Raw genomic sequence first — 14,735 nt, forward strand, 5'->3', positions numbered from 1 at the left:
AGTGCCATAGCACCTTCAAAGACAACAAGCAAGGCAGATGTATGGTGGAGAACAGCTAATTGTTTTGGCATATTGAAGGGTTATTCTCTGCTAACCCTAGAGGAGTAGATTAAGCAGATGGCATTGAGTTTGAGGATAGTGGAGAAGGAAGGCCAGAGTTTCTTTGTATTGGATGGATATGGTATTGGATGTGGAGAAAAAGAAGAGACCAGGTTACAGATGAGGCCAATCAAATGTAGCCCGATTTCTACCAAAGGGAGAAAGTAAATTTAGAGAGGAAGTGACTGAAAGAGAAACCCAAGAAAGGTACAGCGATGCTACTGGTATAATAGAACCCGAGTACTGGTTAGTATTGATATACTATACCCAGCACTACAAGGAATGAGAATCTGACCGTGTGGGATTTGCTGCCAGGGCTCTGTGCTGCCAATATGGGTGGGAAGGTCCGCTTAGGGAGGGAGGGACACAGTGGGAAGGCTCCTTCCCTCACCACAGCCCACACGCAGCCTTCCTCGGGCAGTCAGATGTAGAAAATGAAATGTGGCAATATGTTCACCATCCATGCCTGGCACCACATGTTTTCAGATACTTCAGATCTGTAAGGTAGCAGCTATTACTCATACGGCCGACAATGCCTGTCACCTAATTGTACTCTTGTCCCTGCAGCCTGGAGTACTCGGCTACTTCGAATTCAGTGGCTCTCCCCAGCCTCCTGGATACTTGACCTTCTTCACCTCAGCACTGCATTCTTTAAAGAAAGGTAAAACGAATTTGTAGTAAGACATTGGCACATTAAGCAGGGATGTACTGATTTTTGTATGTTTTGGCATATAGTATCTTTATGATTAAATTTTCTAATTTGCTAGGTTCCTTTTCTCAATGAATTTTTAATAAATAACTCTTGTTTAATTTCAATTAATAAAGCATTGTACTGTACCAAATATTCTCTTGCTGGGCATGGTGGCGCATGCCTTTAATCCTAGCACTTGGGAGGCAGAGGCAGGTGGATCTCTATGGCCTCCAGGCCAGTTTGTTCTACATAGGGAGACCCTGCCTAAAAATAAATTAATTAATAAAATAATCAGATCTATTGTTTATTAGGTATAGCATATTATTATATAAATAGAGTGTGACCCTCTGATGACAAAGCACGTTCTGTCTTAAGTTTCGTTTGTTCTGCTGTCATCTCAGAAGACAGATTTTTATCTGACTCATTGCTTACCCGGGCGATAGTTATCTATGCTATGCCTTGTAACTTAGGGCCCTTCCTTCACAGGGTGGTTCCCAAAGGTCACAGGTATGCCACAGTACGTCATGAGCCTGCTGTCAGTCTCACTCTTCACACACCACATATGTGTACTGATCCCATATCCTCTTCCTCTTTCCATATTGCTTTGTGTTCTCTCAAGGTCATGGCCGAGTCTGTCTGTCAGTTCTGTTGGATACATTCACCATGCACTTGTCTCTGATTCTTTTGTTAACGTCGTGGTGCTTCACTCACATCTGGACTAGACAGTGAACGCTTAGCTGTTTTTAGTTTCTCCCTTCCTCTTCCCATGATACTTTGCAAATTTTGGTCCTCTCTAGAAGGCAGAAGAGCCCTGAGCCTGTTAGTCTCTTATTCATCCTCAGGGTCCAGCTCAAATACCACTTTATAATCAGTGTCCAATGAGCCCTCCCTGAACCTAAGTTGTTCCTTGTTGTTTCTTCCTAGTACTTAACACCACTCATGGATATATTTATGAATATAACTATAAAATAATTCATTGAATGTCTTTTTACACTTAAGTTTCTGGGGGTGAGGAGCATGAGTTTTTCTCTAGTGGCTGGGTATTTGCCGAGTGATCCCAATAGATTAACCATCTATTTTTTCTGGGTGTTAGATTATTTCAGGTTTAAAAACTTAAATAGTACATCATTATTATATCAAACAATTATCTGACTAACCATTTTAATGTGCACATTGTCTTGGGTTTTATGCACTGAGAATTGACTCTGCTCATATTTTGTCTAGCAGATACTGGGGGAGGAAAGTGACCTGTTATGTAAGTATGTCCTGTCTACTTGAAAGACCGAGCTGCAGAGCTGCAAGTGACTGATTGGGATTAGTAAACCCCTGTACTAGGGTTAGACCCTCTGTCTTAGGCTCCTTCACTGAGCTACATCCCAACCCTCTTTACTGATCTTATTTTGAGACAAGGTCTCACTAAGTTGCTCAGACTGGCTTTGAACTTGCAATTGGTCTGCCTCGGCCTGCCAAGTAGTCAAGATTGCAGGGCTGAACCATTAGGTCTGGCTCCAAGTTTGAATTCTAAAAATAAAATGCAACGTAACTAAGTTTAGAAGTACACGCTCAAAGCCCTTCATCAAAGATCATACATAAAGCTGAATGTGAGGGGATCTGGTAATCCCTAAAATGAAGGCAAATTCAAATTTTAGAACTGAATTCTTGAGCTGTTTCAGGATCTGGAAAGCTTGTTTTTGTTTTGTTTTGATTGATTATATTCTTCTATGCCATGTTAGTAAGTAATGAGTCATTCATCCTAAACTGCTTTTTCATTTGGAGTTTTTCAGATGGAAAAGCCTTTCCAGATACAAGCCAGCAGCCTTCCTTTCTCCCTTTCCTCTCTTCAAGCTAGACGAGGACAAAACAGGGATAAATAACAGGAGGTTTCTCAAGAGAGAGAGAAGGCTAAAGCTACTGTAGCCAGTCATGTTGGTGGGTTTACAGTCCTAGCTACTCGGGAGGGGGTCATTTGATGCCAGTCCTGGAAAACATAGCCAGACCCACACTCCAGTACAGAAATGATAAAACAAAAACTGGGAGAAAGGTGTAGTTGGCAGAGCCTCCCGTCTAGGATGTTCAGGGGCCCTGGGTTCTTTAGATATCACAAAATCAAACCACACAAAGCCAGACACCTCACAAGTACAAGATGAACATGTTTACTGATTTGACCGGTGGTTGCATGAAGACTTCTCTGATGACATGTGTGGTGGGATTTACCTTTTCTCTGTCCTCCCACATGCTGGAATTCTAGTCAGGTCTTAGAATCCTGTTACGTACAGTGTTAGGAGCTGAGATTCACACTTACTCATCCCAAGTGACTAAGTTCCCACTTACAGTTAATGAACTGTTTTCTTAACAAAGAGGAGGAAGAGGAGGAGGAGGAGGAGGAAGAGGAAGAGGAAGAAGAGGAGGGGTTGGGGATTTAGCTCAGTGGTAGAGCGCTTGCCTAGCAAGCGCAAGGCCCTGGGTTCGATCCTCAGCTCCTGGAAAAAAAAAAAAAAAACAAAAAAGAAGAGGAGGAAGGGGAGGAGGAGGAGGAGGAGGAAGACATGTTTGGAATTATTTTTTCCTTAATATGTATATCCTGAAGAATTACCTAAGATGAATCTTTCCCTGGGCATCTGGATTCACTCTCCCTTTTCTCTCTCTAGGAAGGAGTTATTTTCCTTATTGTTAATAACAGGTGCACATAAGAGAAACATGTATATATTTTTTAAATTTTTATTTATTTATTATATATGTGAATACACTGTCGTCGTCTTCAGACACACGAGGAGGGCATTGGATCCCATTGTGAGCCACCATGTGGTTGCTGGGAATTGAACTCAGGAAGAACAGTCAATGAGCCATCTCTCCAGCTTGGGGTGATCATTTTTATAGATACAAATATGATGAATTTATGGCTTTCTAAGCTGTTATTACTTGGTAAAGTGTAGATAGATTCTACTTCCTCTAGTTCTTGTGTTCTTGTGAAGCTTTTTTATATACATCCATGCCTTGGGTGGATTAGGGTTGGAATTATGTTAAATATGGGAACTGGTTTGAAGTCAGTTCCTAGATTCATGCTGACCTCCCTTTCTCACTCAGAGCATGGTTACTCATTTAGTTAAAGCTTCCTTTGATTCTTCAGCGTAGGTCTTAGTGGGTTCTCATTAACATTTCCAAGTGCCAAGTATTTAACTGTGGGCCTGTATCTAGGACTTCTAGGACCTGAAGGAAAACAGCCTCATCCAGACAGCAGAGTTGTGTTCTTAGAGCCATTCAGTGTCAACATTCTTTATTATTCTTTTGCTTAAAGAAATATGCCAGGTGGTGAGTGTGTACACCCTTAACCCATAAATATGCTCAGGAGGCAGAAGCAGGCAGATCTCTGTGAGTTCCAGGCCAGCCTGGTCTACAACATGAGTTCCAGGCCATTCAGAGCTACACAGAGAAATCCTGTCTCGAAAAACCAAAGGAAGGAAAAAAAGAAATATAGTAGTTGGTGATGGTTACTCATGATTATAATCCTGTAACTCTAGAGGTGGAGGCAGGAGGTTGCCTCTTAGTTGAGGTCAGCTTAGATTTCTGAATGAGACCTTGTCTTTAAAAAGAAAAAGATGAAAATTAGTAGTGGGCTTAGTGGTTTGCATGTATTTTCTTTTTTTTTTTTTTTTTTTTTTTATCTTAAAGGAGTTTTGTCCTAGTAGCCTTTGAAGGACACTTCAGCTCTAAAATGCCGAGATCCTTCTGTAGTAATTATAGGCCTGTGAGGCAAGAGTGCTTCTCTGATCTTTAAAGGGTTGTCTTGAGGGAAGGAAGCACCTCATGTGGCTGACTTGATTAGCACACAGTACAGCCTGAAATAGGTGGAGGAGGGCTTGTAAACCCATGTTCAAACCAGCTACACTCTTGGAGGGTGGAAAGGAAGAAGTTTAAAGGGAAGTGTTTGAGAGCTTCACACTGTGCTTTGGGATTTAATGAACAGGACTGCTGCTGGGAGAGTGTATATTTTCCTGTCAGGAAGATGTGTGACAACAGCTCTTTAGCTCTGTAGTTTACGCTCTTCTGGAACAGTATATCTGGAACTGCATCTTGCTCTCCCTCTTTCTCCAGCTCACAAGAGAGGCTTTTCTGTGTTTATGTTAGTAGCGTCTTGACAATCACCGTGTTTGTGGTCCTCAAATGCCACATTTCTTTCTACACAATGACTTTAGCCTTTATGTGAAGAATCATGAAAATATACAAACCTCAAAGTTACATTTCTAGGGAATCATACAAATATCACAGTAGTTTATACACAGAAACATTTCTGCAATGCGTCAGGGTTTTTTTTGGGGGGGGGCGGGGGGAGTGTTGAGACAGGGTTTCTCCGTGTAGCCCTGGCTATCCTGGAACTCTGTAAACCAGGCTGGCTTCAGTCTCAGAGATCTGCTTGCCTCTGCCTCTTGAGTTCTGGGATTAAAGGTGTGTGCCAGTACCTACCACCTGGCTAATGTGTCCTTTTGTTTTTTTAAGGTTTTTCATTTGATAGACATGTTTATCATTGGACCTGAAATCGTCATCATAAGCGCACTGGAGAGGGAGTCACCAGCTACATTGGGACAGTTGTTATGCTCTTTTAGCATAATCCTACTTTTTTCCCAATTTATTTAAAACCCTGAAGAAAAAAAAGGAGAGAGAAAACCAGAAGTTAATGAGACCAAGCCACACTGGTTTGCCTATTGAACGGTCACAGTTAACCAATATAAGAAGTTTAAAAAACAAAAGCCTAGAAGAGAAATTTCCTTACAGTTATCATGTCCCAGTCATGCCGGTTAAATCCATGCAGCGTAGTCTGCTGAGCTAGACCATGACGTACTTATCACTAGGTGTCTGTGTGCATCTTCTCTTCCCAGTGTTCCCTTTGTTCAGATCCCTAAGAGATTAGCTCACACAGAAGTCTCCTGGAGGCCTGAGAGTTCTGCCTTGTTCAGCTCTAGCCTGTTTGTTCTTTGGGGATCCTTTGGTACAGTAGTACTCTGAGAATACCAGGTGCTGTAGGTGTCTGAGACAATTAAACTGTGTGAGCTCAGTTTATAGTTAGAATATTTTTCTCTTTTTGAATGGCATCTTTGATGGTAATTATCCCAACGTCGGAGGGGTTCTAATGGGGAAGTTTAGGAGGTACTGTCTTGTGTCCTGGCTGTCCTAAAACTCACTGTGTAGACCAAGCTGGCCTCAAACTTAGAGATCCACCTGCCTCTGCCTCCCAAGTGCTGGGATTAAAGGCCTGAACCACCAAGTGTGCTCTTCTCTTCTATTTTCTAATGAAAGTAGCTATTCTTACTCCTTCTTTAGCATTTGAAAGGTTAACATTTTACCTTATTGATATGGTTCATGGCTCAGAAAAGTATACTCTCCTTAATATAAAACTGCTTTTAATATTTAATCCTGACTTTAAGGGAAATGGTACTAAACAAAACAGACTGAGATGAGAGCATTCAGAAACCCCCTAACAAAATCCTGATGCAAGCATGAGAGTCCAGATTGACCTGAGGGGAAACCACAGGGAGCTTCACCAGCTCCATTCTCCTTGCACCCTTAGTAAGCAACAGTGATGGGTAGTGACAAGCGTGTGTGCCAGGAACAGGAAAAGCAACTAAAGCTGTCCCTAGGGTACATGGAAATTAGAGTGATGTAGTCTGTTAGTGGCAAAGAGCCCCAACCTTCTAACAAATGGCCAGAAAGTGAGATTGAGGACTCAAAACAAGATGGCTGACCACTGAAAGCCCACCAGACTTTGCGGACACCAGTGCCTTCTGTTGCTCCTTGATACAATCAATGTTCGTGGAACATGTCCTATCTTATAGTGTGATTAAGAGTGGTTCAGTGGGCTCTAGGGACACAGGGTCCATGCCTCAGCTCTTACAATAAGACAGTTGTCTGAGTGTTTTCTGTTCCCCTCAGAGAGAGAGAGAGTGAGTGAGTGAGCAGCCACAGTTCAGGGCTGGTCAGCTCTATCTGATTAGCCATCAGCACATGCAGCTGTTCCCTTGCCCAGACGCTCTTTTAAGATTGTCTTGTCACATTTGTGGGCGTTTTTGCTATCATTTGCTGCTCTGTGGTTACTGGGGATCTGAAGCTGGCTGAGGACCAGGCTAATAAATAGACTGTATTGAGACCTATAAGAAGAGACCTATAAGAATTGATTGAGGAGCCTGAAGAGGTGATGCAGTGTTAAGTGAGCTGCTGCTCTTGCAGGCCGTCCAGGATCACATCTCAGTCTCTTTGCTAGGGGACTCACAGCTGCCTTTTTTCACAGCTCTAGGTACACACACACACACACACACACACACACACACACACACACACACACACACACACACATTTTTCTAATCTTTTTTCTTTTGAAGATTTATTTATGTATTTATGTGAGTGCTCTATCTGCATGTACACCTGAATGCTAGTAGAGGGCCTCAGATCACATTATAGATGATTGTGAACCACCATGTAGTTACTGAGAATTGAACTCACGACCTGAGCTCTGATGGTTCTCTTAACCACTGAGCCATTGTTAAGAACTGGTGCTCTTAACCATTGAGCCATCTTTCTAGCTCCCCTTTTTTCTGATCTTTAAAAAAAGTATTAGAATGTGACTTTTCTCATGTTAGGTTTTTTTTTTTTTTTTTTAGTTGGGGTTCAGGACAGGATTTCTCTGTGTAACCCTGACTATTCTGGAACTGGGTCTATAGACCAGGCTGGCTTCAAACTCAGACCTGCCTGCCTCTGCCTACATTAAAAGCATGCAGTGCCACGCCCATCTCTTGATAGATTTTTCTTAGAGGGGTCAAGGGAGGAGAAAATATGAGCTTTAATTTAAATTCTTCAACACATTCCAAGTTGTTTAGTTTTGTTTTCCTTTAGACACTCATGGAGCCTAGGTCAACCTTAAATTCCCTACGTAGCGGAAGATGACCATGAACTCCTGACCATTCTACCTCCTATTATGCCTGGCTTTCATAGTTCTTAATTAAAATATTGGAACCTCATTACTTGTAGAATAAAAGGATTCATTTTCTAAGTAACAAAGGTGTAGGACACGCCAGTGCCTGTTCTAACAGAGTGCACTCAATTATTCTTAGACTGTAAACTTTCTGTGTTGGTCCAAGTATTAATGATTACATGAGATTGCAAACTTGATGTACTTCTTTCTGGAAAGTTTCCACCATGTTCACAAGAAGTTTGATTTTTATAAATGTCTTCATGTGTGAAAAGTAACATTTCAGAGTTGCAGTCTGTTGGGCTCTGCTCTGTGTTGGGCAACCCGTTTCATTTACGCTGATGCAGTTAAACTGGCTGTTGAATAGCCCCATTCAGCCTCCGGGTCAGGCTGTCACTTTTTACTCTTCTGCTGCAGCATATCATGCTGGCGATGTTAGCAGAGTCCCAAATCATGTCCTTCTTGGCTAATTCTCATCATAGGAGTCACAGGATCCAGCCTTCCCTGCGCAGTGTCATGTAGGCTCTGTGAGCTTCAACTGAGGCTTAGCTGCTGCCTTTCTTTTTCCTGATATTTTTGTCATCTGAACTTAATGTGTTGAACCATTTAAACTTTTTAAAGGGACTTAGAGAGTGGCTCAGTGGTAAGAGTGTCTGCTGGCATATGGAAGGCCCAGGGTCCATCCACAGGACTGTAATACATATCTCCCCTGCTTTTTCGCCTCTCATCAGCCTCTTCTGTAGGAGCCTGGTGCCTTTCAGTGGAGATTGACAGTTGGGGATGAAGGTTTGAGTGCTAGGTATACTCTTTGGTGGCTTTGGGGAGTCCTGAGTTCAAAGTCTCAGCAGATAGAACCAGGAAATGTGTTTATACCCACATATGAATGCATCCATATTTTTACATCCTATACATATATGCAAATGAAAAGCTAGCTTAAACAATTCTCTCTGATTCAAGTCTGACACAGTAGGATTCATTTTAGCCTTTCTCTCCTGCAGTATAACTTCTTACCCCAGTAGTAAAAATCCTGGTTCCCATGATGGTCATATATGTGGGTAAGAAGATGTGTTAGTAGTTTCAGGATTGCCTTGTGGGAAGCATTTTTAATGAGATGTATGGACTTCGCCCAGTTCTCTTGGCCCTTGGCCTTACAGCTCTGCAGTTACTGAGGTTGGTTCCCCCCTCTGCCCCCCGTGGGATATTGATTTGCAGTTAGTTTTTTGCAGGTCATTGCTTTCTATAGTAACTTTCCTGCATTTCCCTCGAGTGACTGTGGCTTCGAGTCAGATGCCCAGGTTTATGCAGGCCTCCCCACAAAACCGCTCTTGTGCTTTCTGGTTTATTCTTGTTTCTCTTGTGTCACTTACAGGTTTGTGTTTAGGATTGTTTACCGTAGTAGAGGGGTGATCCTACTGTCCTCGTCAGCTGCTCTTTACCCAATGGCTAAGGCTGGGGGGTAGGACTTGGGATTGAAGACACCTTTTTCTGTTTTGGAGACAGGATCTTACTATGAAACAGCTTGAACTGATCTGGACTCACTCTGTAGACCAGGCTGGTCTCCAACTCACAGAGACCTGTCTGCCTCTGCCTACAAGTGCTAGGATTAAAGGTGTATGCACCACAGTGCCAGGCTTTGAAGGTGATAGATAGATATCTTTATGTGCTGAATTGGCTTCGTGGTAAGCTGGTAGCATCTGAAACTTAACTGATCTTATTTAACATCTATAGTAAGGAAGGAGTAGGAAAGGGCGAGTGTTCACTACACTATCTTATATGTCCCCTTGCAGTACGGAACACTTTATTTTATAATTGTGCAAACACTATAGTACTGCATGGCCCCTGAAAAGTAAGGAAGACTTAGCAGGGAAGTTGCTTGCTGTTGAGTTAACAACCTGGGTTCTGTGTCCAGAACCTGTAGCAGAGGTTTTCCTGACTCTCTAAAGTCATGCTATGCACACACAGCAGACTAAAGCCTATGCATTCATTCATTCACTTATTTATTTTTAGGGACAGAAGCATCACACATGAGGATATGACCTCCTTGTGCCCCAACACCAAACTAACTTTACCTCCTTTCAGATTCTTTTTGTCCTGTTTGAGGCATGTCTCCATATTTTGCCCAGCATGGCTTAGGCTCTTCCTAGGCTCAAACACTCCTCTGCCTCCATCTTCAGAATATCTGGGACCATTCAGCATGTGCCTCTTTACCTCTTTCCGGTTCTGTATACATTTCTACTCCCCTGTGCCCATTAGAAAAGAATACTGTTTTCCAAGCGTGCTGGGTTTTGTTTTAAACTGTAAACAGAAGTTGTGCTGTTGGAGGTGTTTTTGTTTTTCTCCTTTCTTCCCACCCCCACAGCCCCCTTCTCTCTGTTTTTTAACACAGGATTTCTCTGTGTGCTGGCTGTCTTGGAACTTGCTTTGTAGACCAGGCTGGCCTTGAACTCAGAGATCCACTTGATTCTGTTTCCTGAGTGCTGGGACTAAAGGTGTGCACTACCACGCCTGACGTGCTGTCCCTCTTTGTTGCTAGCAGTCCACAAACTTCTGTTGTCGGGTCTCAAACGTTATCTTCTTCCGCTAGTGTTATGCCAGAGCCTCCGGCGCCCTGCTGGTGGTTAGTACTCTATATTCCCCATGCCTTACATTTCAGGCTCAATGTGAAGGTTGAAAGTGGTATTATTTGCTCTCCTCAGAGAGAGATTGGGTATTTTTTGATGTAATGATTATCCAGGACCATTCCCTTTCTGTGATGTGCACATTTTAATCATTTTTTTTTATTGTCAATTCGTGTGAGTTGTTTGTATATGCTAGATTCACTCATTTCACATATAGTTAGTGGCATGCCGTGCCACTTAGTTGCTAGAGTGCTTGCCTAGAATGCATAAAACCCTGGCTTTGCTCCCCAGCACCCTATAAACTGCTTGTGGGGACACATTCCTTTAATCCAGTACTGGGAAGGTGGAGGCAAGAGGATCAGAAGTTCAGAGTCATCTTCATCCAACTAGGGTACCGGCAATAGATCAGAACTTAAATTCCTAAGAGGAATTTGGATAAAGTAAAATGTAAGTAAATAAATAAGACAGTGTAGGTGCTTACAGGTATCATCAACATAAGAAGAAGTTCCAATTTCCCCAGAGCTCTCCTCCCCGAGGATGTGATACGAGGCATGTAGTCAGGGAAAGTGAGAAGGAGCTGGACATGTCCAGAGACAGCAGCTTGTGCCTTGGCCCAGAGGTAGGCTTGTTGGAGCAAGGGGAACAGGGTGGCAAGGCAGACAGGTCAGATAGCTGCAGGTAGATGTGGCAGTCTCCTCGGCCCAAGTGACTGGGACTGAAGAGTGCAACTCCTGCAACTGCTCCTTCCAGGGCCAGGCCAGGTTAGCAACAGCCTTGCTCTAGGGCTCGGCGCATTAGGACTGGATCAGTGGGTTTGTGTTGTTTCAAGGCCTGGGCCCTCTCTTTAATAAAGGAAAATTTTCTGTTTCAGATTACCTAGGAACAGTACGATTTGGGGTTATCACAAATAAACATCTTGCGAAACTGGTATCCTTAGTACACTCTGGAAGTGTGTATTTACATAGACATTTCAACACATCACTTGTAAGTATTTTAAAATCACATTTGTATTAGCGCAGTGGTTCTTAACCTTATGTAGGTCACAGACTCAATTAAGAACTGGATAAAATGTATGAGCCTCTCCCTAGGAAAGAACGTGTGATGTTATGTGCAAATTGAGAATTCCTGTAAGACCACTCTAAAGCCTCGCCCAGATAAAGAAAGATCTGTGTGTTAGAGGGCTCTTGACTGTGCTGTCTAGAACCTGTTTGCTTAGATTCTTAGGTCCTGGAATAGCTTTGCTAGTTGCCCTTCTCCAGTGACTGCGGCTGCTCAGTTGGCTATCTCGCACTCTAGGCTCATGGTCTCTGAGACGAGCTTCCACTGGGCAGTGCTTTCATTTGTTCCTGTGTGAGATGCAAGGGGTAAGCTGCTTGTCCCCTGCACTGGCGGTGCAGTGTTGAAGTTATTGTCAAGACACAGGGAGAAGCTGTTAGCTTCTCACCTCAGAGGGCCTGGGTTCTCCTTGTCTCCCTTGTTTCCTGATTTCCTTTGTTTTTTTTTGCTGGGCCTGCTGCCACTCAGCCACTCTGAGCGCTGAGCCTCACAGCTGCGTCCTTGCTCCTTAAACAGTCATTGCTGATGGGGTATTTTTCTGAAGTACTTTATTTTTAATTACATTTATTTTGTCACACACACACACACTGGTCCTAGGACAATCTCAGGAGTTTATTTCCTCCTACTATAAATGTCCTAGGAATGGAACTCCGGGGTCAGGCCTGGCAGCAAGTGCCTTTCCCCACCGAGCTCTCTCGATGTGTTTTCATTGCTGACAGGATGGCTGGTATTTGGGTGCAGTGAAGGTGTCTTCCCCTGACCCAGGGTCATAGGTCTTTCTAGGTGCGGTTGAGAACTCACCAGGGATTACCCTCGCTTGCCAGTCATTTTAGCATCTGCCTAACTCTCAGAGCTCACAGATGTTGTGCTTTTCTTCTTGGTATTCATATCTGTTAAACGTGCTTTTTTGTGTTTTCCAAATAGAAATGTTTACCCCACCCCCACCCCACCCCTGCCCTCCTCTGAGCATTGCTGCCTCTCCACGGCCTGCCCACTCTTCTTGTGCTTGTCTCGCTCTTCACTTCCTCTGCTTTGCTGGCTCTCATTTTCTCACAGCATTATTTTAGCCGACATGTATTTATAGCACAGGACTCTGCAGAAGAGTAAGGGAGGAGAGGAGGACTGTGCAGTAGTTCTGAGACTGCCCAGGCTTCCTGCCTCGGGTGTTCATCCTCAGGTGCCTTTTAGCGAATGGAAGGTTAGTGTCTTAAAAAGCAGTAGCCACATTCATGTGAAATCACTTAGGTCTTCATTCTGGTGTTCCCTTGCTTCCTTTTGTGAAATTTTCCAAAGTATCACTCTGGAAATTTTTTGAAACTTGTGATCTAAATCATTGGACTTTCGAAAATACTTTTACATTACAGAAAAATCGAAGTGAAAATGGCAAGTGTCTCTTTCCTTCCTGTTACACATAATGCGATCTAGGACCTGCGTAAGCTCAGCGCACTCACTGATTTGTTCTAGTATCTGCTGAATCCCTGTTCAATGCCAGGAATTTGTCTAGTTACTGGGGTGACCGCCAACAAAGCCTTTGCAGCCTCTGCCTAGTGGATGCTTCACTCTGGCCTCTGGGGCAGAATTTGGCAAGCTAAGATTAAGATAAAACATCGTGTAACCATAGACAATAGATCTAGATTATTCGAAACACCACATGGTACTTTATAACGCTCCTTGGGGTGATTCCAGGTCGTCACAGCCACCTGAAGGCAGGCAGTGTGTCTGGATAGGTGAGTCTATCTCTGCGGGAAAGGTGAATCCAGTGATATGAAAGTCACCTCTTGCTCCCATAGTGGCTTTCTGCCCACTTGTTGAGACTGTGTGGAGAGGTGGGCTAAGGGTTGGCTTTACAGCCAGTAGTCATGGCCTCTGGATGCCTTTTCCTCCCTCACAGTGCAGCTTGACCTGGCCTCTGGAGTGCGGTACTGGTGCTGTGCTCGGCCTTGTCTAACACACTTCTGCTTTATTCTGTTATATTTGTCCGTGGCAGGTCTTCCCCAGGGAAGTCATGAACTTCACAGCTGAGAACATCTATAAGTGGGCCTCAGAAAACCAGGAGACCCTCTTCCGATGGCAACAACCCCATGGAGGCAAGAGTCTGCTGTTGAACAATGAATTGAAGAAAGGACCAGCACTCTTCCTGTTCATACCTTTCGATCCCTTAGCCGAGAGGCATCCTCTCCTAGATGAGGTAAGAGTCTTAGTGGTTCTGACTCCTGCCATAGCTCTCCTTCCACGTTCAAGGGCACTAATCCATCATCACAAGTAGCCATTGGGAATAGTAGTGGGGCTCAGTGGTCTTTGACTGGGACAGGGATTCCCCACCTCTCTGACTATTTGCTGCTCTGGTCTAGCAGAGAAGAGAAATGAACTCACTTCCTCAGAGACCACGCTCTTCTTCAGATGATTGCATTGACCTTCCTGTTGAGTGGGGGCTGGGAGCTTAGGCATGCTGGTAAAGCCTGCAGAGTGCTACTTTTGGGGGACCAAGCCAGGCACAGCTGCACTGTGTGTGACGTGTGCCTTTATCTCTGAACCTTAATAGTTGTACAGAAGGACAGGTTTCCAGAGACAGATGCCTGTCGGCTTCCCTCCCTCTTGCCCTGCTTTCTAGGATCTCCGTTCTCTCTAGGCATGAGTTTATTTTATACGTGGATCACTTGGAAACACTTAGAGGGAGCAACAACAATCAGCAGAGAGCCTGAGATTGCTAAATTGAATTGACTAGGGTTTTAGTTATTTTTTCTTTCCTTCAAGGATCCCGTAATTGGCCCAGACTACCATCTGCATCACTCACTGTAGCATAGACCAGTCAGAGCAGACAGTGCTATCCCTGGGCTTCTCAGCCCTGCTCTGGAGACTGGGGAAGAACTTCTTCTCACCAGCCAGGCTTACTGTGCTATTCGCCAGCATTTGGTTCAATTGTTAGCCCCACTGGGATCCTTCTAATGGGTGCACAGCCTGGCTTTAAAGGAAGAAAAGAAGTGAAGCAGTTCTGTTCCTTCCACTGAACTGAAGTGGAACTTAAGGCTTCATTTCTTTAGAAAATGTGCATCGCATGAATGCTTTATGGTCCAAGAATCTCTTTTTCATGCCCAGGCCTCTATGCCATCTAGATCAAGAGTAGACAAGGTCTTTTCAGTTTCCAGCTTTGGTGGTAGCTGTGGCTGTAGTTTTTTACTCTAACTTTTGAGACCCTGTCTCCTTTGACTTGGGCATGCAGGGTGGCAGCGTAGTGTTGGCCAGAGTCTAGTCCCTTACTTCAGAGGGCTAAGGTTGAGTTTGCACCAAAGGGAGGCTTTGTTTCCAGCCTCAT

The 14,735-nt window shown here is 43.9% G+C and overlaps 1 protein-coding gene across 2 annotated transcripts in view; it reads left to right on the plus strand.

The window, feature by feature from the left end:
* Txndc11 (thioredoxin domain containing 11) overlaps window positions 1-14,735 on the plus strand; it is a 55,207-nt gene that overhangs the window by 23,755 nt on the left and 16,717 nt on the right. Inside the window, exons 5-7 of one of the 2 annotated variants that reach the window (XM_032914235.1) lie at window positions 667-760; window positions 11,238-11,350; window positions 13,410-13,610. In XM_032914235.1, coding sequence (XP_032770126.1) covers window positions 667-760; window positions 11,238-11,350; window positions 13,410-13,610 — 408 coding nt within the window. Of the gene's footprint in view, window positions 1-666; window positions 761-11,237; window positions 11,351-13,409; window positions 13,611-14,735 lie in introns of those variants that run through there. The other variant, XM_032914236.1, reaches the window with a different exon arrangement.

This window comes from Rattus rattus, chromosome 9 (genome assembly GCF_011064425.1).
Source record: "Rattus rattus isolate New Zealand chromosome 9, Rrattus_CSIRO_v1, whole genome shotgun sequence".
Classification (NCBI taxonomy): domain Eukaryota; kingdom Metazoa; phylum Chordata; class Mammalia; order Rodentia; family Muridae; genus Rattus; species Rattus rattus.